The sequence below is a fragment of the Eptatretus burgeri genome, chromosome 4 (genome assembly GCF_056783735.1).
Source record: "Eptatretus burgeri isolate ZD-2024b chromosome 4, Ebu_testis_v1, whole genome shotgun sequence".
Taxonomy (NCBI): domain Eukaryota; kingdom Metazoa; phylum Chordata; class Myxini; order Myxiniformes; family Myxinidae; genus Eptatretus; species Eptatretus burgeri.
Window position 1 is genome coordinate 59817732 of NC_140964.1, and position 20000 is coordinate 59837731.

At 44.5% G+C, this 20000-nt stretch overlaps 1 protein-coding gene across 1 annotated transcript in view; it reads left to right on the forward strand.

The window, feature by feature from the left end:
- LOC147028148 (myelin transcription factor 1-like) overlaps window positions 1-20000 on the forward strand; it is a 247140-nt gene that overhangs the window by 149080 nt on the left and 78060 nt on the right. Inside the window, exon 12 of the mRNA XM_085878292.1 lies at window positions 15400-15626. Within this exon, the coding sequence (XP_085734418.1) occupies window positions 15400-15626 (227 nt within the window). The remainder of the gene's footprint in view (window positions 1-15399; window positions 15627-20000) is intronic.

Below are 20000 nucleotides of genomic sequence, written 5' to 3' on the forward strand. Positions count from 1 at the left end.
CTTCTTCTTCTTCTTCTTCTTCTTCTTCTTCTTCTTCTTCTTCTTCTTCTTCTTCTTCTTCTTCTTTCTCTTCTTCTTCTTCTTCTTCTTCTTCTTCTCTTCTTCTTCTTCTCTTCTTCTTCTTCTCTTCTTCTTCTTCTCTTCTTCTTCTTCTCTTCTTCTTCTTCTCTTCTTCTTCTTCTCTTCTTCTTCTTCTCTTCTTCTTCTTCTCTTCTTCTTCTTCTCTTCTTCTTCTTCTCTTCTTCTTCTTCTCTTCTTCTTCTTCTTCCTTGATTTTTTTTTCGACAACACTTCCATGACCTAATCTGTTGAAAACTCTCTCAAACATGAATAATAATAACAAAAACGATCTCTTATAATGCTTCATCTTCCTCGATCACACGTGTGGTTCTCTATACTATATCATAATGCACTACTCTTCTACTATTTAAACAGACTGCTCTCAATAAGACCTTTCCTTCATACCTTGCCAAAAAAATCCAACTGTGACAGCGTTTCTTCTCTCCATTCTCTAAATTCGCCTTTATTGCATCCCTCAAGAAATGTGTTGAATCACATAACTGATCGAACACTTTAAAAAACCCCAGTTTGCCATGAATGTTCGCTTTCCATCAACCATTCTTTTTTTCCAACTTCAGTGCCAACTCACTCCTCTCACCCCTCACTCTCAAAGCATCCATCCCACTCTTCTCCCTCCAAGCCTCCTTCTCACCTCTCTCAAAAACTCCCCCTCACCTTTCTCCCACCATTCATCCCCCCTCACTCATCCTTCCCAAAGTTGCCCCCCACTCGCATCCACAAAGCTGCCTCCTTCCACTGTGCTCTCACCTCCATCTCTTCACTCCACCTCCTCAAATCCTCAACTTCCTTCTTCCCCCTCTCTTTCCCCCCTCTCGCGCAGCACAACAGAGCCTTTTCTCCTCCTCATTCGGCCCCCTCCCCTAGCTATTCTGCAATCCCCCACACTCTTTCAACAACACTCCTTACTTCCCCCCTCATCCCTTGTCCGACCCTCCCCCTCCCCCCCACCCCCTGCACCCAAAGCCTCCTCCCCTACCTCTTCATGAAAAGTATGGACCTCAAATATCCGGGGCCTTCGCTCAAACCTTTCAGATCTTTCCATACAGGTTGCCACTGATAAACCAGACATAATCTGCCAAACAGAAACTTTCCTCCCCCAAGACGTGTCTTTAAGTCAGGTCAGGTTCAGGTCAGGTTCGATCTGTGACCTGCTACAGGTACCATGAAAACCTGTACTAACCTGTTCCATGGTCGGGTTGTCGGCGACTAAACCGTCTCCCCCACCAGGTTTTCTGGTGAGGAGGGTGTTTGGATATGGACACCCAGCAGGATTAAAAACAAAACCTGTCAAAGGGCGGAGGAGCTCCTTGTGAGCCAACGGCCATCCATATCTAGTGCCCAACTGTGTCTGTGGACGTCCTCCTGCAGTTGGGTCACTTCTTATTAGGAGGTTGGTGGCAGGATTTGCACTCCGGCCACGGTAAAACCCTTCATTCCGCAAAACGCAAAAACGCAAAAAAATCTGAAAACCCACTCCGTGGGAGTACCTCCTGTGCAGCTTCCCTTCGCAGGGCAGCTCACCGGATGACGGGATTGGGGCAAAGCCTTCGGGACCCCCAATCTTTGATAGGAGGGAAACCACGGGGTAACATCCCTGGGTCAGATTGCGGGAGAGTGTGTCGGAGTGGTGCTGAGGTGTCGTCCACCAGACGGCGGTCTCCTTGGGTTAACCTCAGGCGGTCCCTTCGGGTGGGTGCCTGGAATGTCCTATCCCTAAGAGAGGATGATCACCTGTCTCTGTTATCATCTGAGCTCAAGCGTTTGGACATCGGGATTGCAGCTCTCTCTGAGGTTCGGAGACCGGATTGCGGCGAGATAATGGTGGGTGGTTACACCTACTATTGGTCTGGTCGCTCTGATGGTTACCATACCCAAGGAGTTGCTGTAGCTGTGTCCAATAAGCTGACCCCAATGATAATTGAGGTAACACCGGTCAACGAGCGTATTATGAGATTAAGGATTCGTCACTCCTTAAGTGTCATTTCCCTGGTCTCTGTTTATGCTCCGACTGAGGCGAGTGATCTCACCTTGAAGGATGCATTCTACGCCACACTCAAGTCTGTGGTTGATCAGTGCCCCAGACGAGATACACTTCTAGTCTTGGGGGATTTCAATGCATCGACTGGAACTGATAGGGATGGTTATGAGGTGTGTGTTGGTCCCCATGGGTCAGGAACTATGAACCAGAATAGCACTAAGTTCCTTGACTTTGCAAGAAGTCATGGACTTAGGATGGCTGGTTCATGGTTTCAGCACCCACAAGCTCATCGCTGGACTTGGTATTCCAACGCTGGCGGTGTGGCAAAGGAGATTGACCATGTCCTCATTGACGGTCGTTGGAGGATGATCCAGAACTGCAGGGTCTACCGGAGTGCTCAGTTCCTCAATACTGACCACAGGCTTGTTGTAGCAACTCTAAAGCTGCACCTTAAATCCTGGAGAATGGTACCATCCCAGCCGAGGCTGGATGTTGCCAAGCTCAGGGATGAGAGAGTAGCTGAGGAGTTTGCAAACAGGCTGAGTGGACACTTGGGGGGTCTGGGTGCTTTGGGGGGTCCTGAAGAGTTGTGGAGCGCCTTCAAGACCACCGTCCTTGATGTTGCCGGTGGATGCCTTGGAGCTCACTGCAGGGCAAAGAAGAATTTTGTCTCTCAAGGGACACTGGATACCATTGACCAGAGTTGCAGGGCCAGGCTGAATGGCAGAGCTGAGCTGTTCAGGGAGCTGAGGCGTAAAACTGTACGTGCACTGAGGGTGGACAAGGAGGCCTATGTGCTAGGAATCTGTGAGGGGGTAGAGCATCACCTGTGGACAGGTGATTCTCGTCCCGCTTACAGGGGAATTCGCGCATTACGTTCATCCAAGCCCGTCCCTCGGATCACTACAGTTCGAGCAGAGAGTGGTAGGCTCTTGACAGAGGAGTCTGAAGTGAAGGCCCGCTGGGCCGGTTACTTTGAGCGGTTGTACCAGGCTGATCCCCCAACTGTCGAGTTGGACGTCAAGGGTGTTACAATCCCTGTTGCTGACCCTCGAATCAACTGTGGTCCACCTACGCTTGTGGAAACACGGGCTCTGGTGAAGCAGTTGAAACGGGGGAAAGCTCCAGGGATCTGTGGCATCCATGCCGAACTTCTCAAGGCTGGTGGAAATGCTGCACTCGTGTCGTTGCATGCAGTTTTGTGCTCTGCCTGGAACACAGGCATCATCCCAACTGACTGCAAGAGGGGCCATGTTGTCCCTCTCTGGAAAGGGAAGGGTGATCGCCAAGACTGCAACAACTACCGAGGGGTGACGCTGCTCTCAGTGCCGGGCAAGGTCTTTGCCCGGATAATTCTCGATAGGGTTCGCCACCATCTGCTTGAGCACCAGCGTCCAGAGCAGTCAGGCTTTACACCAAAGAGGTCAACGATTGACCGTATCCTTGCACTTTGTGTCCTCACCAAACGCAGACGAGAGTTTCGGCAGGGTCTGCTTGCAGCCTATGTTGATCTCTGTAAAGCGTTCGATTCAGTGAATCGGGATGTCCTCTGGAGGATTCTTGGTCTTCGTGGGGTGCCACCAAAACTGATCGATCTGATGTCTGAACTCTACTCTGGTACTGAGAGTGCTGTGAAGTGTGATGGTACCATCTCTGACTTATTTCCATTTGTCACTGGAGTTCGTCAGGGATGTGTACTTGCCCCCACACTTTTCAGCACTTGTATGGACTGGATTCTAGGGAGGATGTCGGAGAGATCAAGTTGCGGTGCGTCATTTGGGAATGTCAAGATCTCGGACCTTGACTTTGCAGATGATGCAGTCATCTTTGCGGAGACTTTAGACATCCTCTTGGTGGCCCTCGAGGTGCTGAATGAGGAGTCGGAGCCGTTGGGATTACGGGTTTCTTGGGTCAAAACTAAGATCCAGGCTTTCGGTGACATCTTGGATGCTGCTGTCCTGTCTGTGTCTGTTTGTGGTGAGAATGTTGAGGTCGTGGAGAGATTCACTTACCTTGGCAGTGATATTCATGTCTCTGCTGGCTGCGAGGCAGAGGTCAATAGACGTCTGGGTCGGGCCTGGGGAGTCATGGATTCACTGGATCATGGGGTGTGGCGCTGCCGGTACCTGTGCGGGAGGACGAAAGTCCGAGTCTTCAGCTCCTTGGTACTTCCAGTCTTGCTCTATGGGTGCGAGACTTGGACTCTGACCAAGGATCTGAGACGGAGACTTAATTCCTTTGGTACCAGGTCTCTTTGGAGAATCCTTGGCTATCGCTGGTCGGATTTTGTGTCCAACGAGCGGTTGCTGAGAGAGACTCAAATGAGATTTGTTACCTGCATAGTCCGTGAGCATCAGTTGCGGCTGTATGGACATGTGGCTTGTTTTCCTGACTCTGATCCTGCTCACCAGATTCTCTCAGCGAGGGAGTCTCATGAGTGGAGGAGGCCAGTGGGTCGACCACGTGCCTCATGGTTGCAACAGGTTGACCATCATCTCAAGGAGATGGGGATGGGCCTGGCATCTGCCTGGGGGATGGCCAGACGGAGGCCCCTGGAGTACCGGCGGAAAGTGGACACAGCGACGTGCTGTTCTGGCGCATGCTCCCATACCTGACCTGACCTGACGTGTCTGACTCCCTAGTATCTCTCCCTGGTTACTCCCTCCTCCGGTTTGACAGACCAAAGCCTCGCCCTGGTGGAGGAGTTACTCGCTTCATCAAAGACTCTATTCCTCACTCTCCATGCACTGCTCTCACTCCCCCAGACCCCCAGGAATACCTCTGTACGGCTTCCCCTCCACTCCCACCTCATGTTTATATGTGTACTGTACCGTCCACCTAACAGTGATGACCCCATCTACACCTCACTATCTGAAAACATGGACCAACTTCTATCTTCTCATCCAAACACTCTCTTCCTCATATGTGGCGTCTTCAATTGTCATCATGCCAGTTGGCAAGGTGTGGGTACCTCTCTCACCTGTCATGGCACCTCAGAAAAAGCTTTCTGAGACTCATTGGGACTGACTCAATCGGTCAACTTCCCTACCCGGATCCCAACCAATGGTACTCCATCTCGTCTGGATCTGATTTTGACAAATTTCCCTGACAATATCTGCTGCTCTTCCTCTGCTCCAATCGGTTCTTTTGACCACGTCCTTGTCAAAGTGGACATCTCTCTGGCTGTTATCAGAGAACCACCCACCGCCGTCTAGTCTGGAATTTCAGTCAAGCTGACTGGCAGGGTCTCCAAGCAGCCCTCAAACTTATAGACTGGTCTCCCATCGCTACTTACTCCAACATCAACTCATCCTGGGAATTCTTTCAAAGAAACTTGCTCTTCCTCATGCACAGATTTATCCCCTCTCGTCTTCAGTTGTCCTACCCTTCCTCCCGCCCTTGGCTCACTGAAGCTTGTGATGAGGCAGTTGTCCTGAAACAACTTGCCTTTTCCTCGTGGAAAGCAAACCCAACTGAGGGCAATCTCAGTTCCTTCCATAAAGCTCGGAACAAGTGTGTATCTACCCTCAGGAGAGCCAGAAAACAACATCTTTCTCATCTCAAGTCTGAAGTCTCAAACATCTCTCCCTCCTCAAAATCCTGGTGGCATCTAATCAAATCTGTTTCTGGTGTATGTTCCCCCTCCATCCCCTCCCTTACCTCAAATGGCAGCACTGCTGATACCGCACGTGAAAAAGCTGAATGCCTAAACTCGGTGTTTGCAGCTAAATCTTGTGTCCAAAACCCATCACTTTCTCCACCCACCTTACCCAGTCGCACCCAACTGTCCCTGGACTCTGTGTCCTTTTCTCCTGACAAGGTGGAGAGCTTGCTTTCTAACCTCGACTCAGATTCTGCAACCGCTCCAGATAGCATCAGCCCACGTGTCCTCAAAGCCTGCTCTTCTGCTCTTGCTCACCCTCTCTCTCTGTTCTATTCACCCTCTCATTTGCTCGAGGCCATCTGCCATCTCCTTGGAAATAAGCAAACATCACTGCCCTGCGCAAAAAAGGTGCAAAAACAGATCCCTGCAACTACAGACCAATCAGCCTTCTCCCAATCATCAGCAAGGTTATGGAATCTATCATCGCTTTAGACATTAAATCCTTCCTCTTCTCCAATGGCTTGATTTCCAATCATCAATTTGGTTTAAGACCAGGTCACTCTACCCTGGATATGCTGCTTCTGCGCTCCCAACAATGGATGGAGGTCCTCAATGCCAGACATGAAATCCGAGCCGTATCCGTGGACATATCACATGCTTTTGACACAGTCTGGCACCCTGCCCTACTCACCAAACTCTTCCTATGGTATGCACGGCCATCTTCACTCATGGCTCGCAGACTTCCTCTCCTGTCACAGTCAACGTGTGGCCCTAAATGGAGTTCTTTCATCCCCTCTTCCTGTCCAGGCTGGAGTTCCTCAAGGTAGCGTTCTGAGCCCTGTTCTTTTTCTGGTTTTCATCAATGATCTCTCCGACTCTCTGGAAAATCCTCTATATCTCTTTGCTGATGACTCCACCCTCTGCCGTACCATCTGTCACCCCTCAGACCGGCAAGCAGCAGCTTCTTCGCTCACTGCTGATCTGGATAAAATCACAAACTGGTCCAACACGTGGAACATGTCTTTCAATCCAGACAATTCTCACACTCTCACCATGTCTCTTCGAAAGGACCGTTTAGAAAACCCCCCCATCCACTTTCTCAACAATCCTCTGGAAGAAGTCCTTTCTTTCAAGCTTCTGGGTCTCACTATCTGCCATGACCTTTCCTGGGAAAGCCACATTTCAAACCTGCCTCCAAAGCCAGTCGCCGACTGGGAATCCTCCGTCGTGCAAGGTCCTTCCTCGGCCCACCTGAGCTCCCGACCACTTACAAAGCTTTTGTCCGCAGCCTGATGGAGTACTGCTCTCCCCTCTGAGCTGGTGCCCCTGCCTCCCACCTTTCTCGGCTTCACACTGTAGAAACCAAGGCATTTCGGATAATTGGCATCTCCCGCAATGAGGCTGAGTCTTTGGGCCTCTCACTCAATCACCGTAGGTTGGTCGGTGGTCTTTCTGTCTTGTACCGTCTCCTCTCCAGCCTCGCCCCCCTGCTCTCTCTGCGATTTGTCCCCCACCACATTTCCGCAGGGCGCTCAAGGTCCACCAACAACCCCCTTCTGGTAAAACTACCAAAATCACGAATCACTGCTTACCTTCACTCTTTCATTCCTCATTTCCCGTCTCTGGAATAAACGCCCACACTCCCTTCAATCCCATTCTTCCCTCCAGGCCTTCAAAACAGCTGTTCACCACCACCTCTTATCATCCCCCATCCAAATCCTCCATCTTTTCTACCCCCGATAATCCACCCAAGCCCACCTCCTTCAAATTTCCTGCTTTCCTTCCTTAAAGTCCTGTAATGTCCATCTTCTATTCCCCATGTTCCCTGTCCCATCCCTCTCCCTTCCACAGATCTCCAAATGTCTCTGTTCCCCCACTGTTTTGTCCTTTTCACTCCCTCCCCTCCTGTCTCATGCCCCCTCCCTTGATGTGCGTTGTGTGTTAGCTCTCATACGAGCCTCGACAAGGTATACAAAAAAAAAACAAAAAAAAAACAACACCCATTCCAACACCACGAAAAACAACAATGTCGGGAACATGCAACCTTGCTTCACTTCTATAGTAACTTCAAATTCTGACGACAACTTATTGTTGAAAATTACACTTCACTTGTATCCTTTGTCAGCACTCTTTATCATCCCTACAATTTATGTCGTACTCCATACGATCTCAGTATCTTCGACATTGCCTCTCTATCCACATTATCGAACACCTTTTGAAAGTCAATGAATGATAAGTTAAGGTTTCAGGGGCAAATCCAGGAATTGAGTAGGGGGGGTTCCAAATAACAGAAAATCTAAGTCATATGAACGTTATGAAAACTTTATTGCAGCTTTCAAATAAATGCACATTCACATATTCTTTGATATGCATGTATTGTGCAAAAATATATAAAAGTTAATTAATTTGATATTTAAATGCATAACTAAAAATAAAATAGCTTGAATTCAATAAACTTCAAGTTTCAATCTTAAATATCATGACTCGTGAGACCGACCTGAGTGATGGTAGTGCGTATATGACTGACATACTCGAAGGAGTTCTGGGTGACCAGGAAACCCCTGGGTTTGTCACTGTAATGGTAAATATTTTTTGTTGGGGGGGGGGCGGGGGGGTTCCGGGCAACCAGGAAACCCCCCTTGATTTGCCACTGGGTTTGCATTCCGTTCATCGCATTGTTTTATTTATATTCTTCGTGTGTAGATCTCATCCCTGTATCTCTTGAACTCAGTTTGTTCCTTTCTTATGGTACTGAAACGTAGGCTCTGGAATCCTACAGTAAGGAGAGCTAATACGGGGGATTATAAGGAACAGTGGATCCAGGAAAAGTGCCGTGATCAAACGGTTCGGACAGGATGAAACACCGAAACTCCTTCATTGAATAACAATTTAATCAAGGCAAAGATGGCGGCAACCAACTCTCACACACGAGGCACCAGTAATCCAAAAACTGGAAGGTCCCCTCCCTTTACGGTGGAGATTATAGGAAAACAAGGACAAATGTGTCCAAGAGCAGCGGCCTAAAGGTTTTGTCGGCTAAAAAAAATAAAATAAAAATAAAACAACAACAACTTCCGATATTTCGTCACGTGCCTTGATTAAGCCAATAGCGAGACCCGCCATAGTGTATTTACGTATTTACGATATATCGTGTATTTACGAAATAAATAATGTATTTACGAAATTACAATACGATAAATGGAATAATCTTTAAATAGTAACGTGAACTTTTCGAAACTTTAAAGCAAATGTCCGAATATATTTAAAAGTTCATGATAGACGCTCTCAAAAGGCACCATCTATGTGAGGATGTGTACATGTGCTTAGTATTTAAGGAGATACGGATCTTGTATATACAAGAGCCGAGTCCGAGAGGTTAAGGTTTTGTCTTCACAAGAAGAAGAACAAGAACAAGAAGAACAAGAAGAACAAGAAGAGCAAGAACAACGCCGAGCTCTCTATGAGCAACATTCGCTATGCGAGACGCTGCTAAAAAGGTAAGAATTACAAAATCGTATTACACCAACATGGCGTCAACAGATTGCAAGAAAACATTCACAAGTAAAGCAGTAAAGCATTCACATATATAGCATAGCATCAAAGACTTTCTAACAGGGACTGTCAACAACCTTTTGCATTCTGTTCAACATCATCTTGGAATGCACAGTAGTTGAGCCTTGTTCAACTCCTCTCCAGTGTTTGCATTCCATTTCATCCCATGTCTTTGGTAGTTTGATTAACAGACCACATTTCCATTCCTCAGGCACTTCTTATTAATTCCATATCTCGTTTATTAAGTGGTGTAGGGTACATGGTGATACTTCTATACTGGATATGTACAGCTCGGTATCTATGTTATCTACCCCTGGTACCTTACGGTTCTTCAGACTTTTGATAGCATCTCGTATTGCAGACTGTTTGATTGGTCCCGCGTCAATACGCGACTTTCAAAATGGCGGAATCTCTTCCAGATGCTTGGTGCACATATGCAGAAAGCCTAGGAAATGGCAATGTTCGTTGCGAAAGAAAGTACATCACGTGTCCATGATAAGGATTGTTACCTAAATGGCTCACAACGCTCTAAAATAAATTGGAAATACTTGGAAAAATACCTGATTGAAAGGACCGTGTTTTGATTGAAAGAAAGCAAATGTTAAAATGATGACATTCACTATTAATAATGTTGGGAAGGTGAGGGGGAGGGGGGGTTATGGGAGCTTTGAGGGTTGTTCTAAATATATTGTTTGTTTGGTTCCTGGGCCACAAAAGTAATTATGTTAGATTTTTACATCTATTGGTAAAAGTTGAAGTACACGTGTGGGTTTGTGTGTTATTGAAATTCTGCCACTGCTCGCTTGTCCTAACAGTAAATGGTACAACCCCGACAACTCTCATCCACAGATATTTCTCGTACTTCCTATATTTCGAACAGAACAATTATGGTTAGCCATTTTGAAATTGCCACTCTTTGTCTAAATACTGAAAGTTATGTTTAAAAGACTATTTGATTCACAAATTTCACGTTAGCAATGGCAGGTTAAAAGTGCCCAGCAAGGAGAACTGAATCATTGTAAATACACACAGCACATGCGCAAAAATTTCAAAAGTCTCGTATTGGTAGATCCCTACATGTCTGTTCTTCTTTCTGCATTGTCTGTTATTGTTCACTCTATTCAAAACCTCCTTGAAGTGTTCTGCTCATCTTTCCATCTGCTCTCTCTCTTTTACTGGCTTGCCACCTCCTGTTCTGTTTGTGGTTCACTGTCTGGAGATCTAAGACACTGTGCCTCCCTTCGAAGCTGCTGTCTCTACTTTTTCCACCATGTTCTCTACGTAATTGGTTTTATCCCTCCATGCAGATTTCTTCTCCTCCGCATGAATAAAAGACTTTATCTATTTCTCCCTCCAATCTGGCCATCACCCTCCCGTATAATTCACTTAGCCCTATTATTTCCAAATCACAATTTTTACATCTCAATTCCAGCTTGATTAATTCTCCCTGCTTCTTTTGGGGTTCTTGCATTCCATGTTCAAATATTTAACCTTTTTTGGGGGTTGGAGTAGAGCCTCTATTCTGCCATTACTTCCCTTTTGTTTTTGAATTGGGTCATTCATTTGAAGCAGTGCCTGCTGTTACCCTCCTTCTGATGATGGTGTGTCTTGAGTTCTTCAAGTTTCTGTGATAATATATAGGTTTTTTTTTTTGTTTTTTTTGAACAAGAATGAGTTATCAGCTCAAGTTTGAACCCTAATTCTGGGGCTGGGGACCCAGCAATGGTGGAGACTTGTTAACCTGTTGCTGCTGGCCCTCACTATGGTGGGACTCAGTATTCAACATTTGTACTGGTTTGGGCAAAGTCATGTTTTAATTTTATAGTATATGAGGATCATGCAGTATCTGGTGAATCTATTGCATGCAGGACAAGGAGCTTACTATACAATGGATGAATCTACATGGTATATGGGAATTTAACCTGGTGTTGCACCGCGATAATCGATGTGCTCATGTTGGAACTCCAAGGAGGCCAACATCTTTACTGCTGTGGAGCAATATTATATGCCATACGAAGGTATACATGAAGCAGAATTTATTATCATGAAGTATTTCTCCTCTCGAAAGCATGCTGCACATGTGTGGCATATGTATATTATATTTGTCTTCTTTATATTGTACGAGCAGGGTATCCCTCACTGACGGGCTCGTCAACGTCTCACCTCAAATGAGTGGGTATTGGTAGAAAAGGGAATTCAGTGTAAATATTCAGCATGCAGATATCGCAGTCGGTGGAGCTGGTAACCTTAGTAACCTCGTTCCATTTCAACAGCGAAGATTTCCAATCCATGCTTGTTGTACCTCCAAAGTACGACTTGGGAGTGAGGGTGGTATGAAAGCTCTGCTGGGAAACAAATTTAGGCACGTTTTGGGCCTACCGCCTGATGGAAGATTACTAAAGTTCTTCTCCATGCCAACCGACCGCCTACAGGCACCTATCCCTCTCCACATCGCTTCTTCAGTCCCCAACTTGCCACCTCTCTCGATAATCCCTGTAGCTTTGCTTTCGGCAATTTCCATTCAGTATTTCTCACAGCATTTCATTCTGCTTTCCCATCTCATGATCCATAGATCAGTCGTTTCAGTTTCACTTTGGGATATCGGTTTTGATTCGTTATCGCAACTTGTGATGCAACACGAATGGTGCACGAAAAACGTCATCAAACATGATTTTCGGGGGAATCTTTTTCGATTTTGAAAAGGGTGTAGAGGGGTTTAAAGTGGCTCAAGGGTCTTAAAAGGTCAAAAATGGGTCAAAAGTGTTTTAAGGATCTTCATGGTCATAAAGGGGTCTAAAGTGTTTAAAGGGTCTAAGGGTCTTAATTGGGTCTAAATGTCTAAAGGGGTCTAAGGGTGAAAGAACAAAAGTGGTCTGAGGTGTCCAAATGGTCTGAAATTGTCCAAAGGGTCTTAAAAGGTCTACAGGTCTGAAAAGTGTCAAAAGAGTCGAAGACCGTAGATATGTTTCAAAAGGGTCTGAATGGGTATTATTGGGTCTAATGGGTATAAATGGTCTAATGGGGTCTACAGGCCATACAGGGTGTAAAGCAGTGAAGCTGTAGTAAATAAATTACCTCATGTTAGTAAATTAACTGTGGAGTGCAACATGGCAATGACAGGCAAAGTGACCACCTCATGACTGTTTAAACTGCCTATTTCATGGTTAAAAATTTGATCGCATAAAGTTTTGTCAGGAATTAATTTTTGGAGCTCAAAGCAGTAAAGTCACAAACAAAAAAACATTTCGGTTTGATAAATGGAGATGGATAGCCTATTTTCATGCTGCAGCCTCTTCTTCCTCTTCCTCGGGAGGAGGCATCACTTTTTTTTTTCTTCCTTCGACCAGTTTATAGTGAGATCACTCAGCAAAGCCATGGCTAACAGAGAAATGCTCAATCAGAACCTCATTCAAGGTTATGGGAAAGCTCGTATGCCTGGTATTGGCTTTATGGTGATGGTGGTGGACTTGGAATCCTTGGATCCTGAGTTCAAATTCCCCTTGGCTGTTGAATTAGTACCAGGTGGGGTTGACTCTGCCTGTCATCCTTCCAAGGTCGGAAAGATGAGTACCAGTTTGCGGGTATCCTGTGTCAGAGTGGGACCCGTCCAGGATTGTACCCAATAGCCAAGGAGACTGCTTTGGCAGCACCATTGCTCTGCACAGAGTATGGTCCTGATTGATGGATGGAAAGCTCACCCAGAAACATCCAAAAAGCCCTTTACAGCTCATTTTAATATGTAACGAAAAAGGTTGTTACATAATGGCTCTGGAACCCCCTGTAAGTGTAAAACTCAATAAAGTTTGGACATACACACACCCCAACCAATCTCCAAACCACAACCCCCATGTGTTAGGTACATTATTTTTGAATGGCTCCTCAGACAAGACATCGTTAAGAGGTCGGAGATGTTGATAATATTGTAAGAAATGAAATATATCTCACCTGTGATTGAATATTACTGTGGTAGTGACCAGAAACCATTTGAGAATCAAAAAAAATTAATGCTTGCAAAGGTTACTGGCTCCACACATGATGATATTGGTGAAGTTAGCTAAGATGGAAACTTTTTTTATACAAACTCTTTTCACCCTTGAGAGTGAAGTTTTTGTTGAGCAGCAAAATTACCTTAAAATCGATGTGCCCGTTGTATTTGTACTCTGTTCGTTTTTTTAGAATGATTCGTTCATTTGAGAGGTCACGTGACGACTCCTTCGTCAATTTTACCGATCGTGGTAAGGTCTTAATTGACAGTTATTTTTTCACATTTTTATACTCTATTTGACGATTAGAGGTTACCACCACACCAAATATATCGGTATCTGGGTCGAAATGCGACAGAAAATGGGGTTTTTTTGTAGCATCGTATATATGGATACACCCTTGGTGAGATGGTGACAGGTGGCAGGCAGCTCAGGTGTTTATAATTTATGAATTGTGAGAAAAAGACTGTTTAAAACTCCTATTTTGGTGCATCATGGTAAATAATGTGATCCTATGAAGTTTCATGGCAATTAACCTTCGGGGCTTAGAGGAGTAGGGTCACAAATACACAAACACACAAACAAACATTTTGTGTTTATACGAGTATATCAAGATTAGCAGGGTACCCACCCTCTGGGTGGATGGAGTTTGTACATTACTTGCTGAAACAAAGTTTAGTCTGTAAATGAAATATCACACAATCCGGTTGCTCGTGGGACGTCCAAGGGAGACGATTCTATTTTTGCACATTTATGCAGAATCAGAGTTTCCCGTCCTATTTATCTGTGGCCATTGGTCTCAGAGTAGTTATCAGACAAGGTGATGGAACTGGTTCGCCACAATGGAGAAACAACCAAAATAATACCATCTATGACAAATCAGGAAAAATAATAAAACAAGCAGTCATAGACTGGTACTTACGAAATTGTCAACTTGACCTCTGACCTTGTCTAATAAAAGCTGTCTCTAGAGAAGGTAGCGACGCAAACCAGAAGTCTCTACGATGATTCTGTACCAAACCATCAAAAATCGAATGTTTGACCTCACTGTGACCTTGACCTTTGACCGATTTTGACCAAAATCTAATCAGCACTAGCCACCACCCTCCTGAATCACCGGGTGTAATTTGACATTGGTAGCTTCTTCCGTTCTCGAGTTATCATTTTTGGATGTTTGACCTCACTGTGACCTTGACCTTTGACCGATTTTGACCAAAATCTAATCAGCACTAGCCATCACCCTCCTGAATCATGTGGTGTAATTTAACATTGGTAGCTTCTTCCGTTCTCGAGTTATCTGCACCAAACCATCAAAAATCGAATAATTGACCTCACTGTGACCTTGACCTTTGACCGATTTTGACCAAAATCAAATCAGCACTAGCCATCACCCTCCTGAATCACGTGGTGTAATTTGACATTGGTAGCTTCTTCCGTTCTCGAGTTATCGTGCCTACAAACAAACACACACACACACACACACAAACAGATGATGGAAGTCATCAATACATTTACGATTTCGTCTTTAGATTTCTTTCTTTAATCTTTAGATTTCGTAAGTAAAAATTCAAAAATATATACAGTATGTTCAAATTTTTTTTGAAATTACAAAAAATATATAGAATTGGTGTCGATCGGCCCAAGTGTCTCAGAGTAGTTACTGGATCTAGACAAACAGACACACTCTCACTTTTATTTACAAGAGAAAGAAGACAAGAAATTATATTTACTTTTGGTTTCTGAGGCCTATTTGGCCATTGAAATGTGTTTATACATCTCAGTGACCATATTGGCTTTAGAGTTGTAAATGTATCTGCAGGACAGGGAGTAATGGAATTACTGGCTCACATTAAACTGTATTTGCACACAACATGTTAAGATGGCCCACCATCTGCACAAATCGATAATTAAAGCCCAGCATGCAACTGTGGGAAGCGTGACCAAGCCATATACCAAATAGCTAACCACTGTAAGTTGGGAAAATTCAGTGTGGGACATAGGAGCAATCGACACAGCCACAATTGATTGTCATAAGTCTGGACTTGGATTTGTGAGTTGCTATTTCTCAAATCATATATAGGCAAGAAGAATGGAGTAATGGAGAGGTTAATCTAAAAATTATGGAAAGATTAATAATTGTGACTCATTAGGCTTACAATAAACTAATTCAATCAATGTCTGTCTCATTTTATCAACTCCAGGCCAATGTGCTACGTCAAACAGCTGGAGATCCCTCAATATGGTTGCAAACCCAAGGTGTCTGCGACCACACCACGTTCAAATCTGAGCAAAGAGCTTGAAAAGTACTCTCGTGCCACGTTTGAGTACACGACCTTTGCAAGCACAACTGGAACCTCGGCACCATTTGGGAGACGTGCCATTGCCCCCAAGCTCCCAGGGCAGGAATCCATCCACAAAACTTATGAAGGTAAAGTTATGAAGATGCTCAAGACCCTGGAGAAGAAAAGCATTCAAGGGAAACTCATGTAATCTATGCTCCTCTTGATCATCTCCAGTGTACAAATGCCTTGTGAGCTTCCATTTTCTATCATCTTTCATTTGTTCTTGCACTCAATATTTTTTCAGTTCTCTACTATTTTACATCATGTCCAGGCTGAACATATTCATCCAGCAAACCCTGCCTTGTAAAACTTCCAAAGTCGAGGGTCTCCGCTCATCTGTACTCCTTTGTATCTTTTATCCCACTTGGGGAATTTTTTTCTTCTGTGCCTCCAGGTCAGAGTGTTTCATCTTCACTGTCATTTCAAATCGTATCATATTCATTTTTTGATGCAGAGTCAAGGCTCATGGAAGAGCTAGAACACAGAGCAGATTTGGAAGTGGGACAATGTGAGATGGTGGTGAACAGCTGTCTTGAAGACCTGAAGAGAAGAATGAGATTGAAGAGAATGTGGAATTTGGTTCCAAAGGCAAGAAAAAGAGGTACAAATGAGTGGAGGTGAACAGTGATTCTGGATTTTGGGGCTTTCGCTAAAATGGGGTTGCTGGTGGACCGTGTTTGCTCTGCAGAAACATGGGGTGGGGGGGGGAGCAGAGGGTGCAGGACCAGAAAAGATGTGGAAGAAGACAGAGACACCACTGTGATGGAAAAGTGATAGGCCCATAGACTTATAAATAGAGGATTCCCTGGCATAAATCTAAGCAAGGTGTGAGGCAAGGGTGTCAGCCCAGAGGGGAGAGCAGTATTTTTTTTTCTTTATCAAACTAAGGATGAAAGCATTGTATGTGGATAGTTCAGATATGCCAAGGAAGGACTTAGCAGGAAGTAGGATGCCCAGGTAGTGACTGGCCTTGGAGGCCAACTTTGAAATGTGGTTTGCCCAAGAAAAGTCATGGCTGACAGTGAGACCCAAGAGTTTGATTGACTGAACTTATTCGAGAGGAATGGAAAGAAAGTAGATTGGAGTGTTTGCTGCATGGTACTTTTGATACAAGAGAGTGAGTGTGTGGGATTTCTCCGGATCAAAAGAAATGTTTCAAGTGTTTCACCAATTTGTGAATTTGTCAATGTCTGAAGAGATGGAAGAGGCTACTATCTATCTGAAGGAAGAGGGATGTCACGCCAGAGGGTGGAGTTATCAGCAACGGGATGGAAGATTTTCCAGAGTCAAAGAGATCATTGATGAAGATTAGCAATAGGATGGTGTCTGGAACCCTGCCTTGGGGAACTCCAGCCTTAAGAAGGAATGGAGAATAATGGATTCCGTTGAGTGGCACAGGTTTCTTACGAGAATGGAGGAAGTCAGCAAGTGAAGAGTGGAGTTGGCCATAGGCAGAGATTTTGGAGAGCAAGGTGATATGCCAGGCTGTATCAAAATCTTGAGACACGTCTAAAGAGATTTCCCTGAACTCATATCTGCTATTGAGGGCCCTCCATCCATTGTTGGGAGATTGGAAGCAGCATGTCAAAGGCAGTGACCTTGTCTGAATCCAAATCGATGATCTGAGATGAGGTCATCAGAGAAAAGGAATGATTTTATGTCAACTGTGATGATGGATTCTATGACCTTGCTGATGAATGCTGGTACCATGTACCAAGACCTTGCTGATGATTGGAAGTGAGCTAATAGCTCTGTAGTTAAGGGCATCGGTTTTTGCACCTTTTTATGTAATGCTGTGTTGTTGGCTGACTTTCAAGCAGATTAAATATGACCAAGAGAAAATGACAGGGTGTAATAAGGGTAGAAGTGCAAGAGCAGCCGAGCAGGTTTTTCATACACTTGAGTTGATACCATCCGGTCCAGTTGCAGAGTCAGGCTCAAGGGTTGAAAGAACCTTCTCCATCTTCTCAGGTGCAAAAGACACAGAGTCCATGAGCAGTTAGGAATGACTGGGAAGAGTGGGTACAGAGAGCGAGGGGTTAGGGACACAAGATTTGGAAGCAAGCATAGAATTGAGGCATTCGGCCTTCTCGTGACTGGAGTCGGCTGTGCTGCCATTTAAAGTGAGGGAATGGAATGGAAAGGGAGTATGTACTCGAGAAAGACATAACAAGGTACCAACAGGTTTCAGAGGAAGGAGACAAGTTTGAAAGTTCAATCTTGAGTTTTGACTGATGTATACTCACTCTCCTGAGAGTGGACATGCACCTGTTGCGGGCTTTGTGGAATGATCTGATGTTTCCTTTAGTTGGATTTTCATTGCAGGAGGAGAATGCAAGTTATTTCAAGGCAACTACCTCACTACAGAATTCAGTTTATCAGGAGGATGGGTATGATAACTAGAGACAAGATGGGATTCATCTGTACATAAAGAAGAGCATGTTTACATAGAAGAATTCCCAGGCTGAGTTAATATCAGGGACGGTAGATATAGGAGACCAGGCCTGAAGTGTGATGGCTGCTTGCAGTCCCTGCCAGTTTGCCTGAGAGAACTGCCAGACTTGCCGGCACTGAGACTGTTCTCTGAGAATGGCTCGAGAGATGTTGACCTTCACAAGCACACGATCAGATGAACCAATTGGAGCAGAAGAAAAGCAGGAGACATTAGCGGAGAAGTTGCTCATAACCAAATCCAGAATGGAGGATTTGCCCTTGACAGAAATCTGGGATGGAAGGTTTATAGATTGACTTAGTCCCATCGAGTCACAGAAGTCCTTTGGTGGAGTGCTGTGGCTGGTGAGAGAGAGAGAGGTACCAACACCCAACCAATTTGCATGGTGACAATTTTAATTTCTGCATTTGACACGTCCTTCCCACTGTCTATTTTATTATCACTATTCCTCCTCTGTATACCCACCTCATTCTTTGATATGGCATTGGATAGTATGGTCAATATCCATGTGCTCCTATCCCCTTTCTACCCACTCCCATGTCATTTGCAATACAATCATCTCATGTTGTTTTGCTTTTGCGTGATCCTCAATTAACTGTCTTTGCCGAAAATATGAAGAGTAAATGGGTGTTTGAGAAAATTGAAAGGAATCGCTGTCTCTAATAGCCTCTCAGTTTACATCAGCATTCAAGATAAATGACATATTGTATTAACTGAAGACTGATAAATGTATGGTAACCACTGTGGGAAGCAAAACATGGCCAACTCTTGAAATGTCCACCGTACCTCACTTCACATGGTTGTTAACATGCTTTTATCAGCTTTCAGTTAATAAACTCCATGGTATGAGGAAAAGCCCTTTTTTTTAATAAAAAGTCTAGGTTTATGGAAAAGTGAGGTCATAGAGATGAGCAGGAAACAGACTGACATTGGGTAGAGTGAGATAACATGTGTATGTAGCAAAGGAATGAATGAACAAGAGGTATCGAGATTATATGGAAGGAACTATAGCATCCTTCTAATAGATTGGGAGAGGTGGGCCGAAGGGGTGAGAGGGGGCAAAGGAGGATGAAAATTGTCACTGAAAGGGATTGAGGATAACCTACGGAGGTGGTGCACTGCCAACATGAGGCACTAGAGGGAAGAGTAAGATCGAAAAGACAGAGGAAGGATGTTCCACAAGAGGTAGGAAAGATGAATAAAGGAGTGGAGGTGAGAGGTGGATACTGGATTGCGGAAGTTTAACATTGAAGGGTTTTTGAAAGAATGTGTGTGACCTTGAGAGACTGGGAAGGGACAGAAAGATGAAAGAGCAGTTGAAGTGAGACCTGAGTGGAGGAGGTAAAAAAAATACAAGAGGCCATCAACCTGTCGAAACAAATTATTTAGAACTCAGTATTTCCAATAGATGATCTCTTTTGAATGCCAGGACATCACTTTCATGGAATTATTGATCGGACAATCTTGATTGCCTGCATTAATGATAAACATAAACTTAGACATTTGTATATAGGTATAATCCACAAGTACAATGCAGAGAGGAAATTAAGCATTTCCAGATATCCACACTTGCAAAAGTAGGTGTGTGGTTTTAATATTAAAAAAAAATTTTTAACAATGATCTTGGCTAACTTAGAGGAGCTTCAAAATAAATCACATGCAAGACAAAACCATTAATAAACGTCAATGTATTTTTAACATTTATTACAAGGCTCCACTGGGTAATGAACCAAAATATATAGCATATGGGATTTGAATCTGGGTTACCTGCATTGTGAGCCAGAGGGTTGGATGAAAATGTTACAAGTCAACATTGCTGGATGTAAAAATGGATGTTTTGACTGACATCGGTGAGGAGTTGTGCTGTATGGACTGATTGGCTAGAATGGTCCACTCTGTAGACAGTTTATTACCCCATGCACACTTGGTTTTGGTTCACTTACCTCTGTCGATCCACAAACTTCAGTTTGTATTCGACGTACAACTTCATTTCAATTGAGTGTTATAT